The sequence below is a fragment of the Odocoileus virginianus genome, chromosome 22 (assembly GCF_023699985.2).
Source record: "Odocoileus virginianus isolate 20LAN1187 ecotype Illinois chromosome 22, Ovbor_1.2, whole genome shotgun sequence".
In the NCBI taxonomy this organism is placed as follows: Eukaryota; Metazoa; Chordata; class Mammalia; order Artiodactyla; family Cervidae; genus Odocoileus; species Odocoileus virginianus.
The window spans coordinates 27642296-27659725 of record NC_069695.1 but is presented as its reverse complement, the minus strand read 5'-3'; the positions used below and the strand labels follow the sequence as shown (position 1 = coordinate 27659725).

The 17430-nt window shown below is 45.3% G+C and overlaps 1 protein-coding gene and 1 long non-coding RNA gene across 5 annotated transcripts in view; one reads left to right on the top strand and one right to left on the bottom strand.

Moving 5' to 3' along the window:
- The window catches only part of LOC110143910 (uncharacterized), a 35115-nt gene extending 30419 nt beyond the window's left edge, over window positions 1–4696 (bottom strand). For all 4 annotated transcript variants that reach the window (XR_011482748.1, XR_011482746.1, XR_002315733.2 and 1 more), the window contains exon 1: window positions 4345–4696. This is a non-coding gene — a long non-coding RNA (uncharacterized lncRNA). The remainder of the gene's footprint in view (window positions 1–4344) is intronic.
- Window positions 2638–17430, top strand: part of KCTD1 (potassium channel tetramerization domain containing 1) — a 196961-nt gene continuing 182168 nt past the window's right edge. Inside the window, exon 1 of the mRNA XM_070452773.1 lies at window positions 2638–2746. Within this exon, the coding sequence (XP_070308874.1) occupies window positions 2738–2746 (9 nt within the window). The 5' untranslated portion in view covers window positions 2638–2737. The remainder of the gene's footprint in view (window positions 2747–17430) is intronic.

The window sequence follows — 17430 nt, the reverse complement described above, 5'->3', positions numbered from 1 at the left end:
AGAATCCGCCTGCAATGCAGGAGATACAGGAGACGTGGGTTGGATCCCTGGGTGGGGAAGATCCCCTGGAGGAAGAAATGGCAACCCACTCCAGTATTCTTATCTGGAAAATCCCATGAACAGAGGAGCTTGATGGGCTACAGTCCACAGCGTCACAGAGAGTCCAACACGACTGAAGCGACTAAGCTCAACAGGCTTTTAGGACAATTCCAGAAAGGGAATTCCAAAAATACAGTTTAGGCCATGTCAGCAGAGTTTGGAATGCTGTACGGTTTCTCGAGGTGGGTGCCTTTGGGGAGTGAGGCGGCACCATTCACCTTTCCTTTGGCCTGCCTCTGTGGCCTAGCCTCGGCCCTGTCAGCGGCTGGCTTACGACCTTGGGCAAGTGGCTTTCGCCTCATCCGGAAAATAATGAGAAGTACCAGATGCTCTCCCACAAATGGTCTTCCTGGCTCTCACATTCCAAGATGATGATACACAGCTCTCCAGACTTGGATGAAGTCATTTTAAGGCCACACCTTTAATGTATTAAGTCATTTCAGTGAATTGAGGCTGGTTCTTCCATGGTGTCTTTTCTGCTCCTGTTCCCCTATATTAACATTTAGTGCCATTTGGGGGCAAGAATGGGACTTCCCAGGTGGCGCTACTGGTAAAGAACCCATCTGCCAATGCAGGGGACGTAAGAGATGCGGGATCAATCTCTGAGTACGGAAGATACCCTGGAGAAGGAAAGGGCAAGCCACTCCAGTATTCTTGCCTGGAGAATCCCCATGGGCAGAAGAGCCTGGCAAGCTACAGTCCATGGGGTTGCACAGTCAGATACAACTGAAGTGACTCAGCACACACACACACATGGGGACAAGAGCAAAGTGTTTACTCAATTGTATTTGGGGTTTTGTAGACATTAAATTTTTTTTATAGCAGATCAGAGACTATATCTACCTTGTGTGTGTGTGTGTGTGTGTGGGGGGGAGATTGAAAGAGAATATGCACAGAACAACATAATTTTGTTTTGAGTTGTTTTGGAAGCTACTCTTTTCTTTTTATAGGGTACTGATATTCTCAAACCAGATTTCTATGTCATAGGAACTTATGTCTTCCAAAAAATCTACCAACATCCCTGATGCTCATGATGACATTCATCTCATGTCACAGCAGAACCGATCTAATCAACTATATATATTTTTAAAGCTTGGACCTTCCCTTTTTTGCTGCTGTTTCAGGAGAGGGTTGCTTACCTTCTAGGTAAAATGACTGTGAAAAAATATTTCCCGTGAAATGCTGCCAATTGCAGGTATTCAGCCCACATGTCTGGTTCCATTTAGTGCCCCCCCCCCCCTTTCTTTTTTTAGTATCCTTGGCCTTACAGCCTGGTCTTTTTCATAAGAAATGTCAGCAAAGTCTTTGAATTAATGAACTGTGAAGTGCTCAAAAAAAAAAAAAACATTTCAAAAAGTATCCTGCAAGGTTCTAACACTAATGGGAGGTGATCGATGCTTCAGTTACAACCAAATATCCCATGCTAACTAAAAAGAATTAAGGGAAGGAAGGGCTTGAGCACAGTCTCTTTGAACAAAGACTCAGAGAGGAAGGAGAAGTGATGGGGAGTGGGGGAGGTCAGAATCAGAGTAGCAATCTGGGGAAATGTGTTTATATTAGAGTCTCTTTAGCTCTGGTGAGCAAATAATGGAATTATACAAACCCCCCTATAAAAGAGACCAGGTGGAGGGCAGCAAGGAGGGAAGAGGGGAGCAGGGGAGGTATGTTTATAAGGTTGATCAAATAAACCTTAATGGTAGGTCCCTGGCTACACCTAACGTAGGTTTTGTTTTCTTTTAATTTTGCTATTTAAAAAAAAAAAAAAAATGCGGTGTAACTCCTTCAATCTTTTTGCAATTCTGCATGGTTGAACATTTGAAATGAGTTTGTGTATCACCCCCAGGCGCTGATTCAGACTTGATTGGGGCAAAGCACACTGCATGTGCTTATTTTTATCCACGTCATTTGGGACGTTTTGTCGCCAAAGGAACCAAAAATGCGCTGCTCCATTGCCAAATTATCACCTATCCTTTGATCAGACAGGGCGGTGATCGTCATCAACAAGTTGCGCGACCTTAGTGTAACAGCAGTGTCAGGTCAACTTGAGAAAGTGAAGAGAGAGCCCTAAACACAAATAAAAAGAAACAAGCAACAATCCTTATAATTATCATCATCTGCTGCTTTTCCCTCTTTTGGCAAAGAAACACTCCATCCATTTGCAGAAATCGCCCGCGGAAACGTTACATCAAAACTAATCACAACGATTAAAATCAGCTTTTCTGTGCAAGAGGAGGGTAAAAAGCAAGTTGGAGGCTGGAATAAGACTGTTTTTCCACCAAAAAAAAAAAAATCTGGAAAAAAATTTTCCTATATGTATATTTTTCTATATGTCTATGTAGAGCTTTATTTTTTGAAGGAGATCAATTGTCTGCCCTGTGATCAGTTAATTTGATTTAAGTTTTATTTTGGAGATTGATTTAGACTGGAGGTAGAGGCATGAGCTAATTGTATCCTGATCCTTGCCTTGAGGGGTTTCAAAGCCCTGGAGCAACTCTTCTCTGTATTTTGTTCTGTCTACCTTAGCCAAGCTATTGCATTTCTCTCTGGTGTGGCGAGCCGAGCAGATCGCTGGGAGAGAAATCGGAAAAGGGGGGAGAGGAAAAGGAAAAGGGGACTTGGAGAGAGACTTTGTGCTTCAATGTTTCAGGTAAGATCTGACGGTTTGGGTTTGTTATTATTTGCTAAGGAGGGTATGGCTGGGACTTTGGGCGCAACTCGCTTTTACGCATGTGCCAGGCATGGGGCGAGAGCGCGGCACACTCGCACACACACAGCCCGCCGCGGCGGCTCGGGAGCCGCTCGGACCGGCTGCGGGGCAGCGGCCGCCCCCTCCTCCGGGGCTGCTCTCGCCGCTCCTCGGCGTGCCTCCCCGAGAGGGAGCAGAGCGGGGCGGAGCGGGCGCGGCCGCGGGGGCCGGGGCGGCCGGGGGCCGGCGCGCCAGGGCCGGGCTTCCGGATCTGGGGGCCCGGTTCCGGCTCTTGGAGCGGAGCGGCCGCGGCTCTCGGAGCCGGTGCCAGCGCAGCCCGCCTGCCCGCCCGCCCGCCCGCCGGCCGCTCGCGCGCCAGCTTCCCCGGCGGCTGCTCGGCCGCCGCGCTGCCCCCGCCCTCCTTCCCCCGCCCTCCTCGGCGAACCGCGCGCGTCCCTTTCTTCCCGGGCGCCGAGCTCCGCGAACCGGCCTCGCCGAGAGCCTCCCAGCGCCGCGGGCCCCCACTCGCCGCCACCGCCGCCGCCAACAGGAGCGCCCTCGGCCCAGAGAACGGCGCCGCGGGGCGCGAGGGGGCGACGGCGCCCGGGGCTCCGCTCCCGCCTGGAGGGGGGGGGGGGAGTACCGCCGCCCCCTCTGCCCGCAGCAGCCTCGGCGGCGCCCCCAGGACGCCCCGCGAAAGACGCCATAGTGGCGGCCGAGCGGAGAGGGCCCCGGGGCGGTTTTTCTCCTTCCCCACCCCGGTGCCCGGGCCGGACCGCCCCGCTCCCCTTTGTGAGCGGCGCCCGGTGCCCAGCTCTGTCCGCCGTCCGTCTCGGGCCGGGCTGATCCGGATCCGCCGCCTCCGCCCACCCGGGTGCCTTTAAAGCCCCCTCCCACCACCACCACCCCCTCCCTTTTCCAGCCCCCCCAGCCTCCCCACCTCCCCCCATCCCACCCCGCGCTTTGGATGCAAACGTTTCATTTATTTTTAAAAAGCTCTCATTCCTCTTCCTCCCCACCGCCTCCCCTGATAAAGAGCACGGCACGTGCTCCGGATTAGAAGTCTCCCCGGGAGGCGGGGACCGGGGAGGGGGCGCCGGGTGGGGGAAGGACGGGAGCGCGGCAGGTAATGGCTGGGGCTCTGCGGCGCCCGCCGCGACCCTCGGCGCCTGCGGTCGAAGCCCCGCATCCTTCCCTCCCCTGCTGGCGGCCCGGGCGCCCTTAAAGGGACAGGGTTTCCCGGCCGCCTCCGCCGTCGGAACCGGCGCTGGGGGCCCCGAGGTGGGGGGCGGGGGGAGGGATGCAGTTTGGCTCCTTTTTGACCTCTTTCCATTTCTCCCCCCGCCCCCTCACCGCCGCCCCTCTTTATGGAAATATGATGTGTGCTTCCTCTCCCGCCCCGCAGAGGGACTGGGCTGGAAAATAAGAGTCCGCGCCTCCTGGAGAAAAAAAGAGCCAGGGTGGGGGGCGCATCCTGGTGAATTCGCGTGAAAAGTGAGGTCGGACTCGCAGAACATCCAGGAAGGGGAGACGGGAGCCGCGGTGCAGGAATCCCTTACCTGGACGCCGGCTGCGCGCCGCCGCCCCGGAGTACCGCAACTTGCTAGCTAGCGCGCGGGTCGGCCGTGTGTCTGCCTTTGTGATTTTGAACCCTTGCACCGCCTTGGAAACTGAGTTTCTGGCATCAACATGCTTTCACCGTGACGGTGCTGCGGGGGCCAGCTGGGCGGGAGCCGACTAAGTTAGCAAAGTTGAATGTCGGCTTTGTGCGTGGAGAGAGGCACGCGGGAACGACCCGCTGTCCCCGCGCCACCGGCTTCCTCGCTAAGAGGTGCACCGCAGTGGGCAGAAGTAATTTGGTACAAATGCTGCGTACCTCTCTGATCGTAGAACTGGCTGCTTTCAAGCAAATCCTTGATGGATGTTTGTGTGTTCGTGTGTGTGTGTGTGTGTGTGTGTGTGTGTGTGTGTGTGTGTGTGTGTCCCCGTGGTGGAGCTGGGGGAGACTTAACAGTTTAACATACTCATTCTTTAAGAAACGTTTGCCTTCTGTTTTCAATCAGCGAAGCTGGCAGCTAGAGATACAAGTTTATTTGAGAATACCCTCTGGGTACCAAGCATGCTTGGATTGTTTTAGCAAATTAAAAATGAGCAAAATGCTTTTACCTTCTCAGCAGTAGACTCCTTAAGAGACCTCCTGTTTTGTGTGTGTGTTTTAGAGAAACATTTTCTGTGTGTCTCACAAATGTGTTTTTAATGTGGAAACGGGGGGAAATAAAAGTTTGAAAGGCTGAGGCTGATGCCATCGAATGATGCATTGAATCTGCTTTTACATAAAGGAATTTACCTGCTTAGATGGGAATCCGTGGAAACTAATCGCTAATCTACTTGGTGAATTTGAAATAGAAGTGGGTCCATTTGTCTCCCGGATAATGGGCAATGTGCTGATCTCTTCCTCGTGTTTATATTTGTGTGGCAGTTGGCTTACCATGAGGGGCTGGTGTTCAGAAGACTGCCCACTGACTACAACAATTTGGCTCAGGAGTCCTGCTGCTGCTCATTGGAAAGAATTGTTAGCAATTGTTTCAATGACAGTAGGTTTCGTGTTTACTAATTAGGTTGCAAAGGTGATCATTGAATTTTAAAACTTTGCATCCCAGAGAAAACTTCACAGGTTTAGGCAATGTGTTTATGAAAAGAAAGCCACTCAGACAAAAATGTCATACATTGGCTGGGAAGAAATTTTGAAATGAATCGAGCATGAATGAGAGTTGGCAAAAAATCTCCCACCACAGTATTCAAAATGACTGCAGTGATTTTGCTGTATTAATTATGCCTGAAGCCCAATATAAAGTTCTCCAACACACACTAGAGGTCTCTCTTCTAGCTGTAAGATTTTCGTGTTTGTAATTCTTTGCCAGGGCGTGCATCCTGGAGTGGGAAATTGGTTCAGACTTATTTAGTAATAGCGATTTATTGGCCATTTATATTACTCTGATGTGAAGTATTTATTTTGGAGAATATTCAGTAATTATTGTACAGATTATGCTACCTAACTACTAAGAAAGAAACTGTAAAAGACTTCTACTACATGGTGATGAAAACAGATTATTCAATTTGTTGAATAGCATTATGGACCTTTTGGCAGACAATTATTTATCCAGAGCAATTTGGTTTTAAAATGTAAAAGTAATTAATGAAAGATGTATAATATCAGAGAACTTTCTGAAAATTAAACTTTGATTTATGTCTAAGTTCAGCACTAAAGTTGATTGCATAAATGCTTTCTTGTCTTGCTATTTCTAAAATCAGAATGATTATTTTCTAATCCTGAAATGTGATGTTTTCTGCTAAGATATTTTCCCATTTACATTGCTTTTGAGTCATTCAAAGGATGTTTGTGAATTGTCAGTTCACCAGAGCTTTTATTTAGTTGGATCTGAAACTGCATTTCTGAACTTTCTTTGGGAGTGCAATTTGTAATTTCCCAAACAAGTGAAACTTTTATTTTCTTTATCTTTAGGATAAACCATCTTGGGGGAGAAAAGGAAATTTTTGGATGAAAGCATATATGCTTATTTTAATAGCTCGTGCAGAAGTGAGAAAAATGTTTTAAAAAATACAGAAGTGTGAAATACTTCAGTTTTTCTAGGCACTGTAATAGTGCTCTGGTTTTTCTTAGAAACATCCTAAATGTTAATTGCATTTTGCTTGATTTTTGTTTGAGATCATTCACTGCAAAGAGTGAAACAGAGATTATTCTTTAAGAACAACAAGCCAGGATTCATTCATTAAAGTTCATTCATTCAACAAATATTTATTTGTGGCTTCTGTACCCTGTGCTAGATGCTAGAGACATGATGGTCAGAAAAATTATGCAGAGTCTCCAGTCCCCTGGAATTTGTGATTCAGATAGATAGATGTTAATCAAACAGTTGGACAATGGACAGAGAATAGTGCTTTTGAAGGAAAAGAAACTAACCAAAAGGGCAAAGTGGCCAAGACTGGGTTTTGGAGGAAGTGTTACAAATTGAGATCTAAGCAAGTAATGAAGAGACAGGAGAAGCAGAGTGAGAATAGGAAATAAGTTCCAGGCAGAGGGAAGAGGGAATGGCATTTGCCAAGCAGGGGAGGGCATGGCCAAGGGAGAGGAACTCAAGGATGCACGAACTGGAGCTGAGAGAGGGAGGAGGCAATGATGAGAGAGCAGGTTGTGGGGACAGGCCTCTAGTCTTAACTCTAAGAGCAGAGTGAAGGGGCTTGGCCCAGAGGATTGGGAGGAGGGCAGCAGTAACATAATCAGGTTCGTGTTTTGCAAGGATGATTCTGATGTCACTGTGGGCAGTGAATAGAGGAGCCCAGAGTAGATGAAGTAGAACCCTGGGAAGGCTATTAAAGTCATCCAAGCAGGAGAAGATGCAGTGGAGTTAGGGCAGTGGCAGGGGACACAGAAGGATCGAAGATCTAGTCACATGGTGAAATTGACAGAATGTAGTAAAGGATTGGTGATGGGTAATCAAGGACAGAAAGGGATGTCAAGTGGATGCCTAGGTTTCAGACACTAAGTGGACACTGGGATTCTGAAGACTGTAGATTTTGTGCTTTTCACTTCATTTGTAGTAGCCAGAATGAGGAGCAATGACAAGCCTCATTCACGTCCTGTGTAAGTGAATTCACACAGAAATTTGTTTCCCAATCTCATGGAGTACCTCGTGTGTCAGGCACTGATCTCTCTGCCCTTGTCTTTTATCCAAGATGTCTTTTCCTTTATAAACTGCACTTCGAAGTTTCTTTCCTCCAACTCCAGTTGGAATTCGTCATTTGAATAGGCCTGTGTTTAACCTTCTGAAACAAAAATCAAGCCTGTGCCTTATAGTACAAATTAATTGTGCTTAAAAATATTATGAACTTGAATTAAATGACTATAAAAATGAGCTGCTCGATCATGCTTTCTAAAAGGCCATTTACATACAAATAACTGGCACAATTCCTGTGAATCACTCATTGAAAAAAACTTTTAAAGACCTTATTAACATGGTAAAATTTGTTTGGTCTGATTTAAGTTTACTCAGCTCTGCTTTCTCCCAGTTTGATTCTAGTATGTTTGACTTCCCTGTGTCTCTGACTTTTTGTACTGATCCTTGGCTAATCTTGTTTCAATGCAACATTTTCATACTTAAGTGAACACTGATTTTGGCATTTCTAATATCCTATCCATCCTTTCCATTTGTTCTTACTTCTCTAAAACTCCCTCACATCTGGCTTCGCAAGCATGCATAACAACAGGGAAGAGGTCTTTGGGTGGTTATTCAACACTAAAAGAGTTGATGAACAATTAATTTTAAAATAATCTAAAATGAGGCATTCAGTTTTTCTTTCAACATCAAAACTTATTAGAGAATTTCAGGGGGAAAAAAGTCTGCCATGAATGTTTTATAATCGTTTTTCCCTTCTGGCTGTCCTCCTTCTAGGCAAGTCCAGGTAGAAACTCCTTCCAAGAGATTTGGTACTTAGTAATTTCCAGGAAACAATTTGAATTAATCACTCTGTTCATTGGGGCCTGAGATACACCTGCAGTTCCATAAGATACTTTTCTTGGTGGTTGTCTATCGTGTGGGTGGCTTGGAGGGTGGGCTCTGGTTGGAAACACATCCTCATTTTAGCCAAGTCACCTGGGGATCCGTTTCTTCTGTGTACACAGGAATGATTAATACTTCGCCAACCTGCCATATAGGATTGTTTTCCTAGAGGAAAAATGAGTATGTATGGTGGGATTTCCCTGGTGGTCCAACGGCTAAGACTTCATGCTCCCAATGCAGGGGACCCATGTTCGATTCTTGGTTGGGGAACAGAATCCCATATGCCTCAACTAAGATTTTCCTTTCCGCAAGGAAAAGATCCCACTTGCCACAACTAAGACCCCTTGGCGTGGCCAAATAAGTAAGTAAATATGAAAAAAAAAAGATACTGCATAGAACAATGCATTCAGGTTCATTCATTCTTTTTAAAAAAGTGGGTAGGTATGGCAAACTGATATGCAATAAAGAACCTCAAGCAACCCTAAAAGGCAGTTTTTCCTGCAGTACCCTCCCACCTTGGTCCCCCAAATTCTGGCCCCTTGCTGCAAGTAGCAAAGGTCAGTCTGGACCACCCCACTGAACCCCTGAAACAACATTGTGGGGTAACCGCATCTCACAGGTGAAAGAACTAAGGATTCGAAAGACCACATGACTTGGCTTGCCTGAGGTCAAAGTCTGTGTGTGTTAAGTTGCCTCAGGGGTATCTGACTCTTTGCGACCCTATGGGCTGTAGCCCGCCAGGCTCTTCTGGGTCCTTTCGATTGTCCGGGCAAGAATACTGGGGTGGGTTGCCATGCCTTCCTCCAAGGGATCTTCCCAACCCAGGGATTGAACCCACGTCTCTTGCCTTCTGCATTAGCAGGAGGGTTCTTTACCACTAGCACCACCTGGGAAGCCTGATCAAAGTCTAGGCTGGTGGCAAAGAGCAGAGATTCTAGTCCAGCATGCCGACTACAAACCTCTAACCTGCCATTAGGCACTTTTCTGGCCCCTCTTCCACTTCTGGTTCTTTCTGTCCAGTAAATGGCATCTGAGTACTGTCACAGGCACTTTCTTTTCTGCCATCAGCTTCTATTCATCACCATCCACCCTGCTCTCATCTCCCCAACAGCACCCCTCTTCTTACACCAAGAGAGAAAAAAGTAAAAAGCAGTTTGAGATTGGTGCGGTCAGACCCCTGAATTGCTCCCTAGCTCACACAGAGCAAATCCAGCACTCTCACATCCTCTGTCATGCTGACCAAAATACAGATTTGTTTTCCATCCAATGAGAACTGACAACAATGCACGTCTTACTGCCAAGACCAAGGCTGCTATTAAGAAGAGTTATGAACTGAAAAGAATGTTAACTAGATAGATTTCAAATGCTTGCTAGAGGAAGGGATATTCTTCCTGATAAATTTTCCCAAAGCATCTATTGCTATCATCACTTATGTTTTGTAGCACTTTCACTTCGCTGGAAATCTGTAGCTAATAGAACAGAAAATGTGTGTGAACTAAAGATCCAAACTGGTCCATGTTATCAACATTTGTCTCTACCTACATGCGTGCATGCTTGCGTGCTTAGTCACTTCAGTCGTGTCCGACTCTCTGAGACCCCATGGACTGTGCTGCAATATTCAAATTCCACTCCAACTCTTCCCAACTCTGTTGCCTTGAGCAAACTATTTAAATCTCTCTAAGTTTCAGTTTCTTGAATGGTAACTGAGACATCAGTAGTCACTATCAATGAGACAATAATATGAGATGGTTACAAGTGAGATAATAATAGATTCTAAGGTTGTTCTGAGGGTTGAATGTGGTTTTGTGGGACGTACATGCCTGGCACATAGTAAACACTCAGAAAATATCCATATCATATTGTTAACAGTAGGAACTATGTTTATTTGTCGTTGTTTCCTTAATCCTGATACAGTGCCTGGCACACAGGGTAAGTGCTCAATAAATGATTGTTGGGTACATAAACACAGAATTTCAGAGAATACAAGAATAAAGTCAGCTGTAATTTCACTTCCCTGTAAGTACTTTTTGCCCTGGACAAGAGGGTCCATGTTCTGCCAGATACCCTTGCCTCAGAATTATGGGCTTTTCCTAACTAATTAGATCAACCATTTGGGAACAGATCAAATTTGACCTGGAGAAGTATTTATGCTAAATAGGAGGTTGCTTCAAAGATGCTGTCATTTACCTTTTAATGACTCACGTGAAGGTTCTTCTGTGTGCAGTTGTCATGCGATTTCCACAATATGCAGACATTTAGGAATGATGCTATGGAATGACTCTATGAAATAATGAAACCACTAAGTTCTGAACCCACAAAAGGTATCAGTGACTTCATTTATTACGCAGCAAAGAAACATCAGAACTGGTCTGATACCCATTCCATCCAGCAGATGGCATTGCTACGCATTCACAAGCCATTTCTCAGAATAGCCTCTGGTCTTCTAGTTTCTCACCGTTGCCCCACCCTCAGTGGAAAAGGAGGTCTGAACCTACTCTGAAAACCTCCCTTGACTCCTTTGCAGGAATAACTGAGGCTCAAGAGGGAGCTGGAAGAATTTGCACCTCGGAGTCACCCATTTCCTCCTGTGCTGTGGGCCAGGCAGCGGGGAGCAAGCAGGCTTTTAGAATCCACTCACTCCCGGACATAAGTAGGGAGTCTGTTTTGTTTGCTTAAAGCAAATCAATAGAAGAAAGTGCTGTCAACCTCCAGCGTCTATGATGCTACCACATGCTGTAGGTTGAGAACTTCTGGGATGCCTGTTAGTAATCTGGAATACTAGTAAAGATGATAATCCATTTTAGGTAGGCTTGTGCCTCCAGGGAATGGAAGGGTTGTATGCAAGTCAAGACCCACCTGTAACCCTCTTGTGAAGGGTCATGAGATGAGCTTTGGTCTCCAAGTCACTTAAAACTGTGGACCCACTCTTAGCTGTGTGACCCTAAACCTTGTTTTTATTATGGGTACAAATAAGGATGCTGACAACCACCTCAGAGGATTGTAAGAATTAAATATGTGATACTAGTATAATGCTTCTATGTGACAGTCTTCTTTCCAAGGACTTTACAATGTATTATCCCGTCGGATCCTCATCCATCATTCAAGAAGGGATACTCTCAGTATCCCCATTTTTGAGATGAGAAAATCAAGGCCCAGAGAGATTAACTTGCGCAGGGTGACATATTGGTGAGTAGAAGAGCTGGAATTTGAATGAGGCACTCAGGGTTCAGGGTCTCTACTCTTCGCTCCCCTGCGCTACTGTCTCCTATTGGCTAATAATTATTAAGACATTTCCTTGTGCTAGGAACGTCATGTATATTAACTCTTCTCAGCCACCCTAGAAGGTGGATGCTATTCTATTGTTTTCTTTATCTTACCACATGAAGGAAAAATGTTCCCTGCTCTGTAAGACACAGGAAGACAAATTAATGGAGAGACTTTAACATATTAAAGCACTAAATGGTGAGTCCCATTTTAACTGTCACAGTGATTTAGAGATAAGAGAAATTAACAATGAAAATATATGGGGTTATGTTCTTATTGTATAAGATGAGGCAGGTGGAAAAAATGTTAAATGCCTTATCCTTTAAATTTTCCATTAGGATCCTTAGATATTTATAGCCTCGGAACCATTTGCAGAAATGGTGGGTGGCCAGTGAAGATTGGAGTTTGTCCCACTCATGAAAGACATGGCTCATTATTTCATGAGGGAGTAGGTAGATCCCCTGGAGTAGAAAATGACAACTCTTACTTCTAAGTTTGTCAATGGAGTTATGAATTGTACAATGCACATTTGGACTAAAGCTTTATGAATTTAAGGGCCCAAGTGTTCAGTGTCTAAGTGGTTAAATTGGGTGTCAGAATTCATTAGGGACCTGAACACCATTTTTTCCCAAAAGGCCACTAAGCTCCAGTATTCTTGCCTGGAAAATCCCATGGACAGAGGAGCCTGGTGGGCCATAGCCCAAGGAGTCTCAAAGAGTTGGACACAACTGAGCAACAGAACACACACACGCACATCCAGGAAGATCCAGGTGCTTTGCTAAATGACCATCGCCTTCCTCTCATACACGAGGGCCAGCTCTTAGCACAGCTCTTTTGCCAGTGAGTTCCAAGAACTCACAACAGTGAAAGAAAATCACCTGTGCTATGAACTGTGTTTCACAAATCCGAAATACCTGAGAAGTGGACCATTCTAAGTTTGCACAAGTCAAATCAGCTATATAAGAACTGCCAGGGGACTTAAGAATCCACCGTTCAGTGCAAGGGAAGTGGGTTAGATCTCTGGTCAGGGAGCTAAGATCCCACACACCTCGGAGCAACTAAGCCCATGCCGCTGCAATGGAAGGTCCTGCATGAAGCAGCGAAGATCCCAAATGCCGCAACTAAGACTGGACACAGCCAAATAAATACATGTTTAAAAAAAGGAGAATTATTACAGGTTCCAGACCTGCCTCCAGGGGCGATCATCCGTAAAAATACTCACAGAGTTCATTATCACTGGAGTCACAGGGACCCCACCAGTGATGGACTTCTTGTTGTTCATTTGCTAAGACATGTCTGACACTGCAACCCCACACGTTGCAGCATGCCAGGTTTCTCTATCCTTCTCCCTCTCCCAGAGTTTGCTCAAACTCGTGTCCATTGAGTCATCCAACCATCTCATTCTCTGTCACCCACTTCTCCCCCTGCCTTCAGTCTGCCCCAGTATCGGAGTCGTTTCTAATGAATTGGCTCTTCGCATCGGATGGGCAAAGTATTAGAGCTTCAGCATCAGTCCTTCCAGTGAATGTATTCAGGATCGATTTCCTTTAGGGTTGACTGGTTTGGTCTTGCAGTCCAAGGCAATGAACCAGGGCTGAGTAACTGAGAGACAGAATAGGAGTTCTACAAACTTCCACCTTAAGAAATCAGGGACATTTCTTATCACTTTTTTCTTCCAAATAAGCCTTTGTGCTCATGCAAATCTTTGCACAGTTTATCCTTTCATTTCTGATTTGTCTTTATGTCTAAATGCATCAGAAATAAGAATATTTCCAGCTAAAGCATTCTTAAAAGCTGTCATTCAAGTCTGCATAATTGTTCAAGGGGTCTTCTTTGTTCCTTTTTCTCACTTAAAAAATCAAGTCAGATGCACTTTTAGACTTTTCAAATTTTTCTTTTGAATAGATACACCCAAATTCCTTTTAGAGTCAAAGTTTTTTTTTCATTGTATGGTTACGCATTCATAAATCACAGTTATTTTTGACAGCCCTTCTGCAAGCTTTAAGTGTATGGTAAACACATTTCCAAATTATTCTGCTAAGGAATAGGGCAGATACATTTTTTAATCACTTGAAAATTATACCTTTTGATAAATTTCTGTGTTAATGCAATAACCATTTATTATGGAAGAGCATAGTGCTTCTGAGCTGATTGATTTTCTAAAGCTCTTTGCAAATAATTGCTTTTAAAATTAGTTTTCTTTTTTTTCAATTTAAAAAAGTTTTTAATTGAAGGATAATTGCTTTACAATGTTGTATTGGTTTCTGTCATATAACAACGTGAATTAGCCATAAGTGTATGTATATTATCTCCTTCTTGAGCCTCCTTCCCACTCCATGCCTCATCCTACCCCTCTAGGTTGTCACAGAGCTCCGGGCTGAGTTCCCTGTGTTATATAGCAGCTTCCCACTAGCTATCTGTTTTATACATAGTAAGGTACATACGTCAATGGTACTCTTAATTTGTCCCCCCCTCTTCTTCCCCCGCTGTGTCCACAAGTCTGCTCTCTACTAAAATAAGTTTTAAAATGAGTTTATATAGCCACACATACAACACAGATACTTGAGCTCACTTTTGGAGTGATTTAATAGTTGATGACCTAGTTTCCATATGATCTATCTTCTCTTTTTCCTTTCCATTGCTGTCTACCTTTTGGCCTCATAATTACTTTTTTCAGTATCTCTGGCGAAGAGGGGAAAAGGGAAATAAATTTCAAATTTGTTTCCCTTTCTTTCCCTCTGCCCCCTCACCGACTGGCAGCTTGACAAAGTGTGTTGGAGAGGAATTGGCTCTTGATTCCTGGTAACAGAGATGTAACAGAACAAATAATTCAAAGGAATTGGTGATTCAAAGTCATTTTTATTACTGTTTTGTTGTGACTTAGTAATTAGGCTGGGATTAAATTTTGCAATCTTTGTATCACGTTTTCTTCTCCATTCCAACTTCTGCATTCTTATTATATAATTTCAGCACTAATGTAGATGACTGAAGGCACCCCTGAACAAGGAGTGTTCCCCAACTATGAACGTGAATCAGTCTTTTCTGAAGTATTTTCTAGGTCGTGGTTCTGGACTTTAGTTTGCATTAGAAGTGCCTGGAGAACTTGTTAACACACAAATTCCTGGCTCCACCCTGAGTTACTGATTAGGCAGGTGATGTGGAACCTGCATAGTTGCATTTCTAACATGTTCCCAAAGGATGTTGATGCTGCTGTTCTAGGGACCACACTCTTGATGATCTAATCTCCTTGCCGCCCAAGAGACTCTCAGGACCACAGTTCGAAAGCATCAATTCTTCTGCACTCAGCCTTCTTTATGGTCCAGCTCTCACATCCATACATGACTACTGGAAAAACCATAGCTTTAATTGTATGGACCTTTGTCGGCAAAGTGATGTCTCTGCTTTGACTGTAGAACCTTTCCTTCTATGGGTACCAACAACTCAGATTTACTATCCCGGAGCATGGTAGAAGACGCTACCCTTCCTCCTGGTGCCTTGATGGGTAAACTTCGGCACCTCCCACCTTACACTTCCTGTTGGCGACCGCCTGCCTCGGACACAGACCGGACAATTTCACCACTCGGCACCTCTTCAGCTTGGCAGTCTCCCACTCAGCTTTCTTCTTTTGACCACAGCATCTCATCCTCCTACTCACACCCACTCAACCCGCTTCATGATGCTCCCCCTGCTTCCTCCTTTTTCTCTGCCTGTCTGATCTCTCTCTGTCTGATCAGCCCTGCCTGTCTTCCTCGTCATCTCACCCTCCTTATCCAGCCAAGGCTCAGTGACACCCTTGATTTCTCCCTTGTCTTGCCCTCTTCTGTCCTTCCTGCCTGAGTATTGGCATACTCAGTCCTGGAAAACCTTTCTTTTCCCACACTTTTGACCCTGGGAGCTTGAGTGACAATGATAGGATGGCAAATAATTCTTCTCAGTGTTTCCAAAATCATTCAGCCTGCAGAGGCTTCTTTGGGTTTTTCTGTGCCAGGCACTACCCTAAGTTTTAAAAATGAAGCAACAGACAAAACTGAAAGTTTCAGGGTCTTATGGAGTTCACATCCTATTAGGGTGGAGTAAGAACTGAATCAGATACCACTAAGTGCTATGCATAAAATTACTAATAAAACAGGGTGGTCAGGGGAGACCTCCATAACGGGTGAAATTAGAGCTGATATCTGATGACAATCATGTTATTGCAGTATGGCTGGCCCTTTGATATTGCATGATGGTCCCCAGTTCACTTTTTTGGCAGGGAGGGACGATGCTGGGTCTTCCTTGCAGTGCCCGGACTTTCTCTAGTTTCAGCCCAACAGCTTAGTTGCTCTTCGACATGTGGAATCTTAGCTCCCCAACCAGGGATCAAACCTGTGTCCCCTGTGTTGGAAGGCAGATTCTTATCCACTGGACCACCAAGGAAGTCCCTTCCAATTCACTTCTTATCTCATTTCCCATGGAGGCTCTTCTGGGTCTTTTTTACTCTTTTTAAATTACAAACGCATCCCTACTTATCAGGTAAACTCGCCTCATGATTTACTGAGAAGTTGCCCATTCCCTGACACCACAAACCTCATCCATGGCTGCATGAGACCTCTCTTCCATTCCTGCTGTCCTTTCCTCGGTGTTTGATTTTTCCTCTCTCCATTGGCCCCTTCCCCTTAGCCTTTAATCATTAAACATCTGTGTCCGCCTCAAAATTCACATGTTCAAGCCTAACTCCCAGTGTGACTGTATTTGGAGGTAGGGCTATCCTGGAAGTAATTAAGGGTTAAGGAGATCAGAAGGTAGGTCCCTGACTGATAAGATTAGTTTCCTGGGACTTCCTGGTGGTCCAGTGGTTAAGAATCTGCCTATCGATGCAGGAGACATGGGTTCCATCCCTGGGCCGGGAACTAAGATCCCACATGCCACAGAGCAACAAGGCCCACAGGCACAACTGCACCACGACTAGAGAATCTGTGCCTCCATGAAAGATCCCGTATGACTCAGACCTGGTGCAGCCAAATAAATGTAAAAGAAAAAAGATTAGTTTCCTTATAAGAAGAGACACCGGAGAGCTCCCTATTTCCTCTAGAGCGCAAAGAAGTCTCGTGAGCAACAGCTAGAAGGTGGCCGTCTACCAGCCAGTAAGAGAGCCCTCTTCAGAAGCTGCATCAGTCAACACCTTGATCTTGGACTTCCAACCTCCAGAACGAAGAGAAATAAATGCTTGCCGTTTAAGCCACCCTGTCTATACAGTGTTTTGTTGTAGCAGCCTGAGCTAAGACACCACCCTTCATCACGAAACAGAGACCTCCCAGCTTTGCTGTCCTTCCCTCGCCTCCCCTCACAGCCAGCACACAGCCTCTTCTGCGCACACCCCGCCCACCACAATCTGGCTGCTCACACTTCCTTCCTTCCTCTCCTCCCTCGCAGGTTGTACTTTTCAAACCACCTTTTATTTTAGTGTGTGCTCCTGTGTCTTTGCAAAATGGAACAGCGTTGCAAAGCTTACGCTGTTCTCAAAGACTTTATTTTTAACCTCTCTTGAGATCAGAACCTCTGTAGTCTTCCAGTGTTTCTTGCCACTTTTTTTTTCCCTTAAGAATCACATCTTTTTAAAAGATATATATTTATTTATTTGTCTGTCCCAGGTCTTAGTTGTGGCATGTGGGATCTAGTTCTCTGACCAGGGATCAAACCCAGGTCTCCTACATTTGGGAGCACAGAGTTTTAGCCACCGGACTACCGGGGAAGTACCACCACTTAACTAACACCAGATTTAATCTCTGCTTGTCTTCCAGATCCAATCGTATTTCTCGGTGA